The 12,399-nt window shown below is 53.2% G+C and overlaps 1 protein-coding gene across 1 annotated transcript; it reads left to right on the plus strand.

Annotated features, from left to right (window-relative positions):
* Positions 1 to 5,095: 5,095 nt before the first annotated feature.
* RGMA (repulsive guidance molecule BMP co-receptor a) lies at positions 5,096 to 10,969 on the plus strand (the record flags this gene model as incomplete). The annotated part of the gene is made up of 2 exons (XM_005426049.2): positions 5,096 to 5,617; positions 7,804 to 10,969. Coding segments are annotated over 2 exons (1,218 nt in total), but the record flags the coding sequence as incomplete, so codon positions are not given.
* Positions 10,970 to 12,399: the final 1,430 nt, after the last annotated feature.

Below are 12,399 nucleotides of genomic sequence, written 5' to 3' on the forward strand. Positions count from 1 at the left end.
ATTCCTGCAGCCCTTTTCTCAGGGCTGATCTTTCACACCCCCTCTGAGCACAGTCAAATCAGTTTTATTGGGCCTCTTTGTTATGCAAACAAGGCAATAATAACCAGGCTATTATTCTGCAAGATTGTGCTTGATTAACAGTTCAAAGGAGGTCGCTGGAAGAGCCCGGCGCTGCCTTCCCGCACAAATCCTTTCACCAAGGCTGGGTCAGGTGGCCCTTGGGTCTCGCTCGCCCCGCGGTGCCCCGTGGGGTGCGGGAGAGCTGTCCCTGCCCGTGACATCCCATCCATCAGGGCTGCCCCGAATCGCTCCTTTCTCTCCCTGGTGTGACAAGGCGCCGGCCGATCCGTGTCATAAAATAGAATCACACAATGATTTGGGTTGGAAGGGGCTTTTAAAGGTCACCCCGTCCAACCCCCCTTCCATGGGCAGGGACTTCTTGAATGTGTCCGGGGATGGGGCACCCACCATCTCTCTGGGTAACCTATGCCAGTGTCTCAGCACCCTAATTGTAAAAAAATTCCTTCTTTGTATATAATCTCACGACCCTCATGGGCATTAAGGTGTGGGTCCAGCATGGCCACCATGAGGAATGGCTCATGGGGACACCCCCTGGGACAGGAGCAGCACAAGGGGCTGGATACAAAGCACAGTGTTCATTCCCTCAGTTTTTGTTGGGGACTCCTGATACCTTGCTGGAAGCAATCCCTTGTGCCGTGTTTCTAAGGAGAAATGTGATTCATATTTTTTTAACACTTTTGGGTTCGTTTTCGTGCTGGTGGTGACTGCTGTCTGCCTGTGAGCAGAGCAGCCCACATCTCCTTGAAGCTGGCAGATGTTGCTGGTATTTAGCACCTTGGAGAATCGTGCCTTTCCTATTGAGGTGTCAGCATAAATATGTTTATTTAGATTACTTAAATAAATATGTGTTTAGGAGCCTAAGTCTGGGTGCTCAGATCTGAGGCCAAAGGTAATTACGTTTTACTGTGTTCTCCAAAAAGGCCCTTCACTGCATGTGTGAGGCTTGCACATCTACACTTCAATCCATGTATTTGGAAAAACGCGGGATGATGTATTTGCATCACATGTGGGTGATGAAATACTTTCCAGCCCGTTAGGAACCAAGAGGATATTAAAAAACATTGCTTAGCAGTGAACACTTTAAAATTAACAGGTCTGGTGAACGTGCATTCAGGAGTCTTAAAAGAATTGGCTTTTGCTTTCAGAAATTAATTTCCAGTAATTCTCTTTGTTACAGGAATTACAGGAGAACAGATTAAATGTTGATTTTGTGCTAGTTTTTTGTAAGAGCCTGATTTGGGTAAATGAAACCCAGGTTACTTGACACCCGCTGTAGGGAGAATAGGGGGGCACTGATAATTAAAAGCTGTTAAAGTTAGATGTGTGCATATGTTTGAACACTTAATTTGACATCAAGTAATGCAATGTACTGATGATGAGGGCATCTGATACCCCAGAGCCCTGAGTGTATGTTTGGTGGTCCATGGGATGTTTAATGGAGAACCAGGACTTTCCAAACCAGGAGCTCAGGAAAAGGTCACAATTCATTCATTGCCTGCTCAATGGGATGTCCTGGTTAAAGGGCTGACCTCGGGAGAGTTGTGAGCGTGTTTTTATCCCCGTGTCCTGTCGGGGTGGTAGTTTGTGCAGGAAACAAGGCTGCTGGAGGGAGATCTGATGGTGGGGCCGGGCAAACACCTTCCAGCGAGAACTTAAAAGTGCAAACCGTTTAGCTTATCTGGAGGATTGACAAGGGACTTGATTGCAGTGTGTAAATATCTTTGTGGGAAACACACTCGTCACTAACGGACCTTTTACTGCTTTAGAGAAAATCGCTGGTTCTTTTTATGTCCTTACAATGAAGTCAGATAAAATCCACTTAGAACCAAGACCCGTGTTTTGTGAAGGTGATAAACTCCCGAAACAGCCTGCCCAGGAACGGGATGGCTTTTCAGTGGGCACAGACCTTACGGGAAGTGTCCCTGAACAGACGGGGGATATGGGAGGGGTCTGTCCTAGTCCAGGTGCTTTTCTGATTTTTTTTCTGGCTTTAGCTTTCTGAAACCGTCGGTTTCAAGATAACAAAGGAAATTTTGTTCTCTGGTTTGAGTGGCACCTTTCAAGGCCTTGAAAGAAGATCGTGGGGAGGGTTGGGAGGTGGCTTGGAGGGGTTGAAGTCACCTGTGTGTGAGATGAAGGCTGCTCTGCCGTGGACGAGAAATCACCCAGACTTGGGGATGTCTCACAGATCCCAGGAGAGCCTTGCTGGGTTCCTGCTTGAGAGGGATTTGTTTCCATGCTAAGTCATCTGTGGTTGAAAAACAGAACCATTGTGAGTCGATGGAAAATAGATTATGCGAAATTGAATAAACATCGTTTCTTGGCCAGGGTACAAATGAGCCTGCACCACTGTGCCAAAGCTGCTGCCAGAGGGGACGAGGCAAGGCTGCTTGGGAGGGGTGAGGGTCGTGTTTGCTTTCTTGCACAGCCTTTGTCAGCTGTGCTCCCTCGCCAGCAGCATGAGGGGTTTGCCATGAGGATGGCTGGGGAGGTGTCCATGGAAAGGCCAGGCACACACAGGCCCTGCTCACACAGAGCTGGGGCACCTGGATTGGGAGATCTGGCCTTATATGGGGCCCTGAGCGAAACAGCCAGAAGGGGCTCGGTGCCAAAAAGTGCCGCGATAACATCGCAGAGCAGAACGCTCCCCCTTCAGGCGCAGGGAGGAAGGAGATGGGCTTCCCTGCCCTCCCTTCGGTTGGGGTTTTTTAATTCAGGACCTTATAAAGTCATGTGTGACCCCGGGCAGGGCAGCAGTGGGGGATGTTCAGCAGCAGGATGTGCCCAGCCCTGGGTGCTGGGGGGCTGTTCAGCAGGGCCCTCTCTGTCCAGTCTGCATCTCCTCATCCAAGCGAGTGAAGCAAGTCCTTAAAGAGCAGGAGGCATGGGTTTGTTCCTGCTAAAAAAATCCTCTCTACACAGCAGCTGAAGGGCTGGAGCAGGCAAAGTGCTCTGCAAGCTGCTCCCTGCATGGGATGCTTTGTGTAGTGCATCCTGGTGCCTTGCTGAGCTGTGGGGTGTGTGGCTCCTTCGTGTCCAGGGATGTGTCCTCCAGCTTCTCCTGGGGCTGTGTGGGCAGGTCGGGCTGCAGTGACAGCACCTTCTGCCACCGGAACCCCAAGGCATCCTCAAGCTGCACATTAGCATAACAACTAGGAGAGCAATGACTTTAATTGCCTGATGCCACAAGGGTTTGGGATAACCAGCAGTGGTGGCACTGGTCACACTCCTGCCATGCTGTTTTGACTCCCGCCTTCCATTATGACAGTCCTGGAAAACCACACTCCTGGGATGAACAAGGGGTGTGAAATAATAAATATCTTTAAATTTGACCCATACATGCAGAAGAATAAGCCCATGTCCCAGGTCAGAACCTTGTTGTTGAGTCACCTCTGGTCAATGATGAGTTAAAGGCTTTCCACAGAGCTTCTTGCAGGTTTAAGTGGGATGCTGCCAAGACCAAACAGCTCCCGGGTTCTCAGTGCTGTTGCTAGCATCTGAGTTTATTAAACATGAATTTTAAAACTGTGAGGAACCTGTCACCATTTCCTATTTGCACTTCAGTCTTCTTCAAAACAGAGAGGAGACTGGCTTGTTTCTCATGGCCGAACTGCTCAGTGTTTTATAGTCTTAAGTCTCCCTTTCTGATTTTCCAGCACCAACTCTGTTTAGGTTTCCAGCACTGTGATGTTTAAAACTCAAACATACTGTTTTCCCTGAAACAATACTGGGTTTTGTAACTTTCTTTCTAAACAAATCTGAGATACTTTTGGCACGGATGCCCTGCCAGGCTCCTTCTAAACAAGCCCCAAGACAGGAATATATGGGTACGCCTGCAAAAGGCACCATGAAAGCATCTGGAAATGGTGGGGCTTGTCTTCTCCTCCTCCTGCTGCCTTTTCTGCCTGAGCCCATCCTGTTTCCAAGCGCTCCGAGGGGGTCGATTAAGAGGAGAGGAAGGAAAATGCCATGAATTTTAAGTAGTGTGAGCCTGGGTTCACCCAGCAAGACTCCAGATTGGCAGGGGCAGAGCAGTGTCTGCGACATTCAGCGATGGCCATGTGCTTTTCGCACAGCTGCTTTCAAGTCTGCTCCAGGGAAGCCACACTGCCCCAGGGAGCAGACGTTGTGTGTGGGGGGAAGAAGCAGGATCTGAATTTTCTTTGCCTTCCTCTGTCTTGCCAGGAAGCACCAGGGCTGCGGCTGAGCCCGGCAAAGGCCCTGCAGCCTCTGGCTTTGCCTCCGCTTGGGCAGCGCACGGCGGGTGGGAAGGGAAGGGAAGGCGGGGGCTCGCTGGCATCCCCGCACCTGCTGTGCCGGTTTTTCTCCTCCACCTCTTGTTCTCTCTCAGCGGGCCGTGGTGGGGAACGGGCTCCCAGGGCTGGGCAGAGCTGCACAGATGTCAAGAAAGAGGTTTTTTGGCCCCTGTTTCTTTACAGAGGCTCAGGGACAAGCGCTGCAGCGTCACTGCTGTGGCGCTGGTGATGGTGGATGGCCTCTGGCTGTGCTGCAGGGTGGGTCATGGCACTGGTCCTGCTCTAACCTGGGAGCAGTGCTTGTGGCGCTGCTTTGTTTTCCAAGCCTGTCAAGGAGGAAAAGGGAGAGAGCTTTGTGCTGGTAGAGATCAGTCTGGACACAGTGCCCAGTAACTCACGCAGCACAAAGCTTAGAATGTCAAACCCTAAAAGGGCATTAAAAACCCCATTGCATTAATGATCCTCCCTCATCACTGCTTATGAATATATCCCATTCTTCCACACCATGGTTTCCCCCCATGATCATTCATCTAAAGGCTGCATGTTCTTTCCCATTTTGGCTTCAATTGGGGCAGATCCTGTTGGTTTCTTTGGCTTTGATGCATGAGAGTTGGGTCATGTGAGAGGGTCACGTCTGGTGAGCGACGCCCCGTCACGCGGCCGGGCCGGTGTCATGAGTTTGGGCAGCGGGAGGAGGACGCGGCCTCTGGACGGCCTAGAGTTGGGCAAGCCAACACTGACCCCCTTGTGTCTGTTGCCCTCCCACAGTGACATCTCCATGCAAGATCCTCAAGTGCAACTCTGAGTTCTGGGCGGCCACGTCGGGCTCGCACCACCTGGGCGCGGAGGAGGCGCCCGAGTTCTGCACGGCGCTGCGGGCCTACGCGCACTGCACGCGCCGCACCGCCCGCACCTGCAGGGGAGACCTGGCCTACCACTCGGCCGTGCATGGCATAGACGATCTCATGGTGCAGCACAACTGCTCCAAGGATGGCCCCACGTCCCAGCCCCGCCTCCGGACATTGCCCCCCGGGGACAGCCAGGAGCGCTCCGACAGCCCCGAGATCTGCCACTACGAGAAGAGCTTCCACAAGCACTCGGCCGCCCCCAACTACACCCACTGCGGGCTCTTTGGGGACCCCCACCTCAGGACTTTCACGGACACTTTCCAGACCTGCAAGGTGCAGGGGGCTTGGCCGCTCATAGACAATAACTACCTGAACGTGCAGGTCACCAACACGCCCGTGCTGCCCGGCTCCTCGGCCACCGCCACCAGCAAGGTGAGCCTTGTCCCCCTGGGCAGAAAGGCTTCAGAGCAGCCTTTCTTTCCTCCGTGTCTTCCCCCTTTTCCACATCTCCTTGGGGAGGGTAAGACAGAGCATGAGCTCCTCTGAATTCGAATGTTTGGCCCTCAATATCAGATGTCCATCCTTCTTTTGTCCCCAGCCTGAAATGTGGTTCTTGTTGAGCACATCCAGCCCCATCACAGCAGGCTGCACCTCAGGGGGCCTTCATGGCCAAGCCAGGTATTGCTAATGAAGAGGACTCCCACCTTGGGATTGCTGTGAACAGCCACATCAGGAATGATGCTGGCACCTCTTGGGGCACACCCAAGGCCCAAGCAAACCCAGGACTGCCCTTCAGGGAGGCTCCAGCTTGCAGGAAAAGCCTGGAGGGAGCTGAGCTCCTCACTCTGCCTTCCCCTCTACCCAGGCTTGTAATTGTCTCTGCGGTTTGCAGCCAAGTGAAGACATATTGTTGGGAACAGTCTGTTCTGGAGGTGCTTTACAGACTAAATAAACATCCTGAAGGTACAAGGCAAACACAGAGAGCCCAAGTGAATCTGTGCTGCTGTGATACAGCAGGACTTGTGTGCCACAGCCTCAGCTTCAGGAGGGACCTGGAGCTGAGGAACTGATGTGCCGCCCCTGGTGCACAAGCTCTAAAGCTAACAGGGCACTTTTTGTGCTAAAGAAAGAGGGAGGCTCAGCAGGAGGCATGCTCTTGCATTTGGAAAATGTTCTTGCTCACCATGTCTGGGAGCTCTGCTTCTCCCTGTGTGTGGGGAGGGGAGGGAAGCATGTTAAGGACAGGGGCTGCTTGTCTGCTCTGGATGTCCCCCTTTATCCTGAGCTGGAACTGGCACTGAGGTTCTGACCCCTCCCAGATAAACCCCCTTAATGATACTCTGATGTCCTTACCTGCTAAAACACATCAAAACCTGCTGAAGCTGGCAAGGAAGTCTGGCTTGAGGAAAGTGGTCCTTAAGGATCCCAGGACCTGCTGGGATCGCAGGATCACCATCTTAATTGAGCCTTTTCTCTTGTTATCTGCCTCAGAGGCTTGTGGTGAGGAGGGATTAGTCATGAGATCTGCAGCATGAGCTGTGGGAAGCACTGCTGTGGGCACCGTGCTGCTGGAAACGATGGGAGCACTCAGTCCTTGGGGCTCTGTGTGTTCTCTGCTCTCTTCTCCAGCCCCACCCCACTCTGGCCAGGTCTCAGTCTCCCCCTTCACAGGGCCCACGTGGCAGGAGGTCCCCTTTGCCTCTTCTCCCTCATGGGCAGAAAGATGCAAGAGCAACTCTGCAAGAGCTGAGAGGAAGCGTAGTTTGTACTGTTTGTACATGCAAATTCTACTCATTTTCCTCCCCAGGTCTTCCCTCCAAAAGCCAGGCCAGCAAGGGAAGAGCAAGCACAGGGAGGTCCTTCCTCTGGAAGGGGCCTGTGTTTGAGCCCAGCCAGGGGTGAGGAGGCATGTTGGGCTGTGTTTGTGTCATAGAATCACGGAATCATTAAGGCTGGGAAAAACCCCTTAAGATCGAGTTCAGCCATTAACCCAGCAGTGCCAAGGCCACCCCAAAGTCACCCCCAGAAGGGCCACCCCACAGGAGCAGGCTGAGCACATGTGTGCCTGTGGGGCTGAGATGGAGCAGGAACATGTTTGAGGGCCCATGGGAGAAATCCTGTTGGTCTGCAGTTGGTTAGGGAAACAAATTGGTCCAGCCCTTGGGATGTAAATGTCATGGGAGTCAGAAGAGAAGCTCCACCGCCTCCAAGGGAGTCAGGGCTCATCCCTGCTGCCATCTGCCAGCCCTGGAGGCGAGGCAGTGCTGCGTGCACGGGCATGCTGCCACAGGCCTGTGAGCAGGGATGCTCCACCCAGCTCCAGCTGCAAGGAAGCTCCTCTGCTGGGCCTGGAGATAACAGGCAGATCCAGGTGGTGCATTCAGTCAAGCCTCTGGATCTTGGATCTCTACACAAGTGTCTTCACCCTTTGGCTGGAGCAGGATCACCATGTGTGGGAGGCTGAAAGTCAGTGCCACTTCTTAGGATGAAGCACTGAGAGAATGAAGGTCACAATCCTGTCTGGAGTGAGCATCCAGCCCTTCCACCTCCCACCCCACTGCTGGGTGCTCTCAGGTGGTCATCACTGGCTGTAACCATGCTCCTTTCCTCCCCCACAGCTCACCATCATCTTCAAGAGCTTCCAGGAGTGTGTGGATCAGAAGGTGTACCAGGCAGAGATGGACGAGCTCCCCGCCGCCTTCGTTGATGGCTCCAAGAACGGAGGGGACAAGCACGGAGCCAACAGCCTGAAGATCACAGAGAAGGTGTCGGGCCAGCACATCGAGATCCAGGCCAAGTACATCGGCACCACCATCGTGGTGAGGCAGGTGGGCCGCTACCTCACCTTCGCCGTGCGCATGCCGGAGGAGGTGGTCAACGCCGTGGAGGACAGGGACAGCCAGGGCCTCTACCTGTGCCTCCGTGGCTGTCCAGCCAACCAGCAGATTGACTTCCAGGCCGTCCGCTCGGCCCAGGCCACAGAGGGCCGTGCCCGGAGGAAGGGGCCCAGCCTGCCCGCCCCGCCCGAGGCCTTCACCTACGAGACAGCCACAGCCAAGTGCAGGGAGAAGCTGCCCGTGGAGGACCTCTACTTCCAGTCCTGTGTCTTTGACCTCCTCACCACCGGGGATGTCAACTTCATGCTGGCTGCTTACTATGCCTTTGAGGACGTGAAGATGCTTCACTCCAACAAGGACAAGCTGCACCTCTATGAAAGGACACGGGTGCTGAGCCCGGGCAACACGGCGCCCACGGCAACACATCCCGCCCTCTGGGTAGCACTGCTGTGTTTGTGTTGGTTGTGCTTGTTATAGAGGTTTGCTCCTTCACACCTTGGAGAGAAGGGAAAGGGGAGCAGGAGGCAGCCAGAGATGAGATGCAAGTGTTGGAAAACGAGAGGTTGGACATCAGAGCCACGTGGGTTGTCCTCAACTCAGTCTCTCTCTTGGTGCAAGTCCTCCACCTTCCCAGCTCTTGCCTGGGAGGAATGTGCTGCCGGTGGGACCAGTCAGGAGTTTTTGCTGGACTTGTACCTTGTCTGGACCTTGCTCACTTCCCCCTCCTCCTGCTGCCATTCGAGGGGGTGCTGGGGAGCCCTTGTAGCTACTCTGCTTGTAGCACTCCCCTGGTCCCAGCCGTGCACGTGGTGACTGTGACACTGGCATGTGTGAACGTGGCTTTGTCTTCAGAGAGCAGAGCCCACGAGGAGGGCACGGAGCAGTGAGACAGGACCAGCACAGCAGGGCAGGATGTCCTGCTCACCGGGGCTGGGCTCTGCTTTTCCTGCTCTGCCCACAGCCCTGCTGTTGCAGAAGGTGGTGCAAGGGGCCCAAATGGTGGGCAGTGATCCCACGCTTGCTTGTCTGGTGGTGCCAGGCACCTTCTGGGTGGAAGGAGGACACGTTCCTCAAGCCTTGGCCTGCATTTTTTGTGGTTCAAAGGCATATCCCCTCTTTTAGCCAGTTCATCTGGCTGATTCACTCAGTAGTTTGACTCCTGTCTCCCTTGTCTCTGCCTGGACCCACCGTGGACTCTTGATGGCAACGGGAGAAACCTGGCCAGTATTCAAGGGGTTTCTGCAACTTCTGCCCAGCATTGGATGAGTTCCTCACACCGTTCACTCCCTGGTCCCCTGAAACTGGCAGCAGGGTGGCTGCCCAGTGGGAGACCCAACTGCACCTCCCTCCAGCCCCTCCCTGCCTGGCCCAGCCCTGGGATGGAGCAGGAGCGTGGTGCTCTTTATTTTTGCTGCTAGGTCTCTGCTCTGCTCCCCATCCTGGGGCCGCGACTTGCAACCCCATTGCAGACCAGTTGCACCTTAAGCCCTTTAGGGCTTGAATCAGAAATGGGGCAATGTCAGAATTCAGCCAGGAGACGGGATGCAGCAGAGGACCCCCCCAGCTGCCTCCAGATGTCTGTTCCCTGCCTCGAAACCATCCATAATCTCCTTCCCCCCACCATGTAGTGCTTCCCGTCTCCTCCACTCAGTGTTCCTCTGTGGTTCACCCCGTGGCTCACTGAACAAACATCGAGACCACCTTTGGTCTGCGCCTTTAAGACCTCCTGGTGGGTTTCCCCCGCCTTTCGTCAGGGGGAAGTTCTCAGAAACAAGCCCCAAAACACGTGTCACACTTGGGGGCACCTCCTGCTCTCAAAAGGGAGGTCTCTGGGCGTGATGAGACAAGCTAGCACCAAAAGAGGTGGGAACAGGCTTGGTTTGGCAGTCTGAACTGGTGCCAAGAGGCAGCCTGGTGTAAATACTGAACATGACTATTCATTGTGTCCTTACAGCTCTAGAGCTCCATTTGTAAAGCAGCAGAGAAATGCAAACTTGTGTTAATTGATGTAATTTATATTGTCTCTTTAATATATAGAGCCCTGGCATTGATCTCGTGTGACTGTACAGATGAAAAGATGTAATTGGTTTTTAAATGTTTAAGGAAAGAAAAGAAACAAAAAGATGTGTTTACTACTTTGCTCCTTGCTTTGTTTGCTGATGCCCCAGATACTCTGTTTAGGGAGATTTTGAAATAAGGATATCACAGTTTGGAGGTGCTGAGGGGAGCAGCCACTGGACCACAGCACTGGACAGTTTCATTTCCCAATGCACTAATGCTCAGCCAGGCTGATTTGGACTTTCTGTTCCCTTTGTTCTAGAGAAAACAAATTTTCATCTTCCCTAGAAGTTTAAACCCCACCTTTTAAAATACAAAATGTGTCTCTGGGCAAAGAAGAGGTTTATCCCACAGCTAAATGCAGCTGTGCACAGCCTCCCTCTGAGCGCACAGTGCTGCTTGAAAGCTGCCTGAGCTGGCCCAGCCACAGTGTGCCAACAGGTCAATAATTCCCTTGAGAGCTCCCCTTCCTATAAAACAATCACCCCACAGCATGGCACGCTGTGGTTTAGGAAAGTCTGGTTATGGCTTGGCTCATTCCCTCTGTCCAGGTGGGTGCTCCAGTGGTGGCTGATGGTGTGAGGTGGTTGTTGGGGTATCCCTGTTTTAGAAGCAAACAGTGAAGCACTTTATTTTGGTTGTGTTTGACCCAGTTCTGGTTAAAGGTGAAGTGTGGCCAAGAAGGACCCGATACTTGGAAACAAACAAAACAAAAAAAAAAAAAAACATAGGCAAAGGGGGGACATGCTGAAAATGCCTCCCCAGCTCCTCCCTGTGCTGAGACCCACGGGAGTGTCACCGCCTGTAAATACTGTAAATTATTTATTGAGAGAAACACAAGTAAAGTTTGAGGTTTTTTTGACAATAAACGAGTGGGTCTCGCTTTGTTCCCCGTGTGTGTTGTGTGGTGCTGTTCCCCACTCAGGATGAAGTGTTGCCCCATTTCTGCACTCACTCCAAAGCAGCTTTTCTTCTGCCTGAAGGACCCTCTGACAGCTCATTCCTGTCCTGAATCCTACTGAGAATTTCACTCTGGAGTTCAATTTATCTACAGCCAAATGAGAAAATTAAAAAGGGGTGGGGGTGAAAATATAGGTAATAAACCATTAGAGCCTTGCCTCACTGGGAAGGGAGGTGTGCAGCAATGGAGTCCAGGTGGGTACCACCACCCCTCCCTGCTCACCACAGCAGATCGGGGTGTACATCCCAGTAATGGCAATTCCTCCCTTTGTTGGGCAGCTCTCCTGTCCCAGCTGGGTTTGTTGCTGCCCTCTAATGAGGAAAAACAAAATTGCATTTTTTTTCCTGTTAAATTTTCTGGTTTTGAAATCTGACGGGACCCATTGTCCCAGCAGCTGGGGACAGGGAGATGCTGAGGGCAGGTGGGACACCCACAGCAGCTTAGAACACACGTTATTTGGGTGAATCCATGCAGTGATGCCCAGCACCAGAGATGTGATTGACATCTGGCCTTGCCCTCCTTCAAAGCCCAGAGAATCTCATCCTTCAATGAGAGCTTGGGTTTAGCCATATGAAATTACTAAACCTGAAATGGCTTAATCTGAAAATTCATCTACAAAGTGCCCAGAGTGCAGAGGCCAGGGGTTTCCCTCACTGACTGTTCTGCCAAGAGGTCACCAGTGGTGCCCTGCTGTCCAGCCTGGGACAGTGAGCAGGCAGCCCCTGCGTGTCCCAGTGGGACAAAGTGCTGATGTGACCCCCGAGGCACAAGGATGCCCATCCCCATTAAACACACAAGGCAGCAGAGCATCCCCAGGAGGTAAGTGGGGATGTGCAGGGACATCGGTGGTGGCTTTGTGGCACGTGGGAGAGGTTCAAATTGCTCTCCAGACCATGTTCAGGGCTGGTGAGGGGGCACCCCCTGGGGGATCCAGGATCCCACCCCATCCTCTGTGATGGGCAGCAGCTCAAGTGCCACCACCTGTGGCTTGGGGTAAGTTTCCAGCCTTTGGCCACTGTCTTGGGCTCTGAGTACTTGGGGTGAGCCAGGACCAGCTGTGCAGGAGCAGCCACAACTGCAGAGTGATGGTGCTCACTAAAAATGAGCTTTTTGCTTGGCTCCCTCTAGAGGGTCTGCCCCTCTGTAAAGCACAGCCCTGTCTCCTCACTGGGGTGGGTGCAAGGCAGGGCTGGGGGACACACCTGGCAGCATCGGGGTGCTCACCTTACCTGCCTGCTTTAAATCAAAATAAAAACATTTAAAAAGTGTCTGGCCTCAGGTAGATTCACCCGGCACGTAACAGGCAGCCCAGCTCCCTGAGCCCCTGTGCCTCCCTGCAGCTGAGCCCCATGGCCAGC

The sequence above is a fragment of the Geospiza fortis genome, unplaced genomic scaffold, assembly GCF_000277835.1.
Source record: "Geospiza fortis unplaced genomic scaffold, GeoFor_1.0 scaffold330, whole genome shotgun sequence".
Classification (NCBI taxonomy): Eukaryota; Metazoa; Chordata; class Aves; order Passeriformes; family Thraupidae; genus Geospiza; species Geospiza fortis.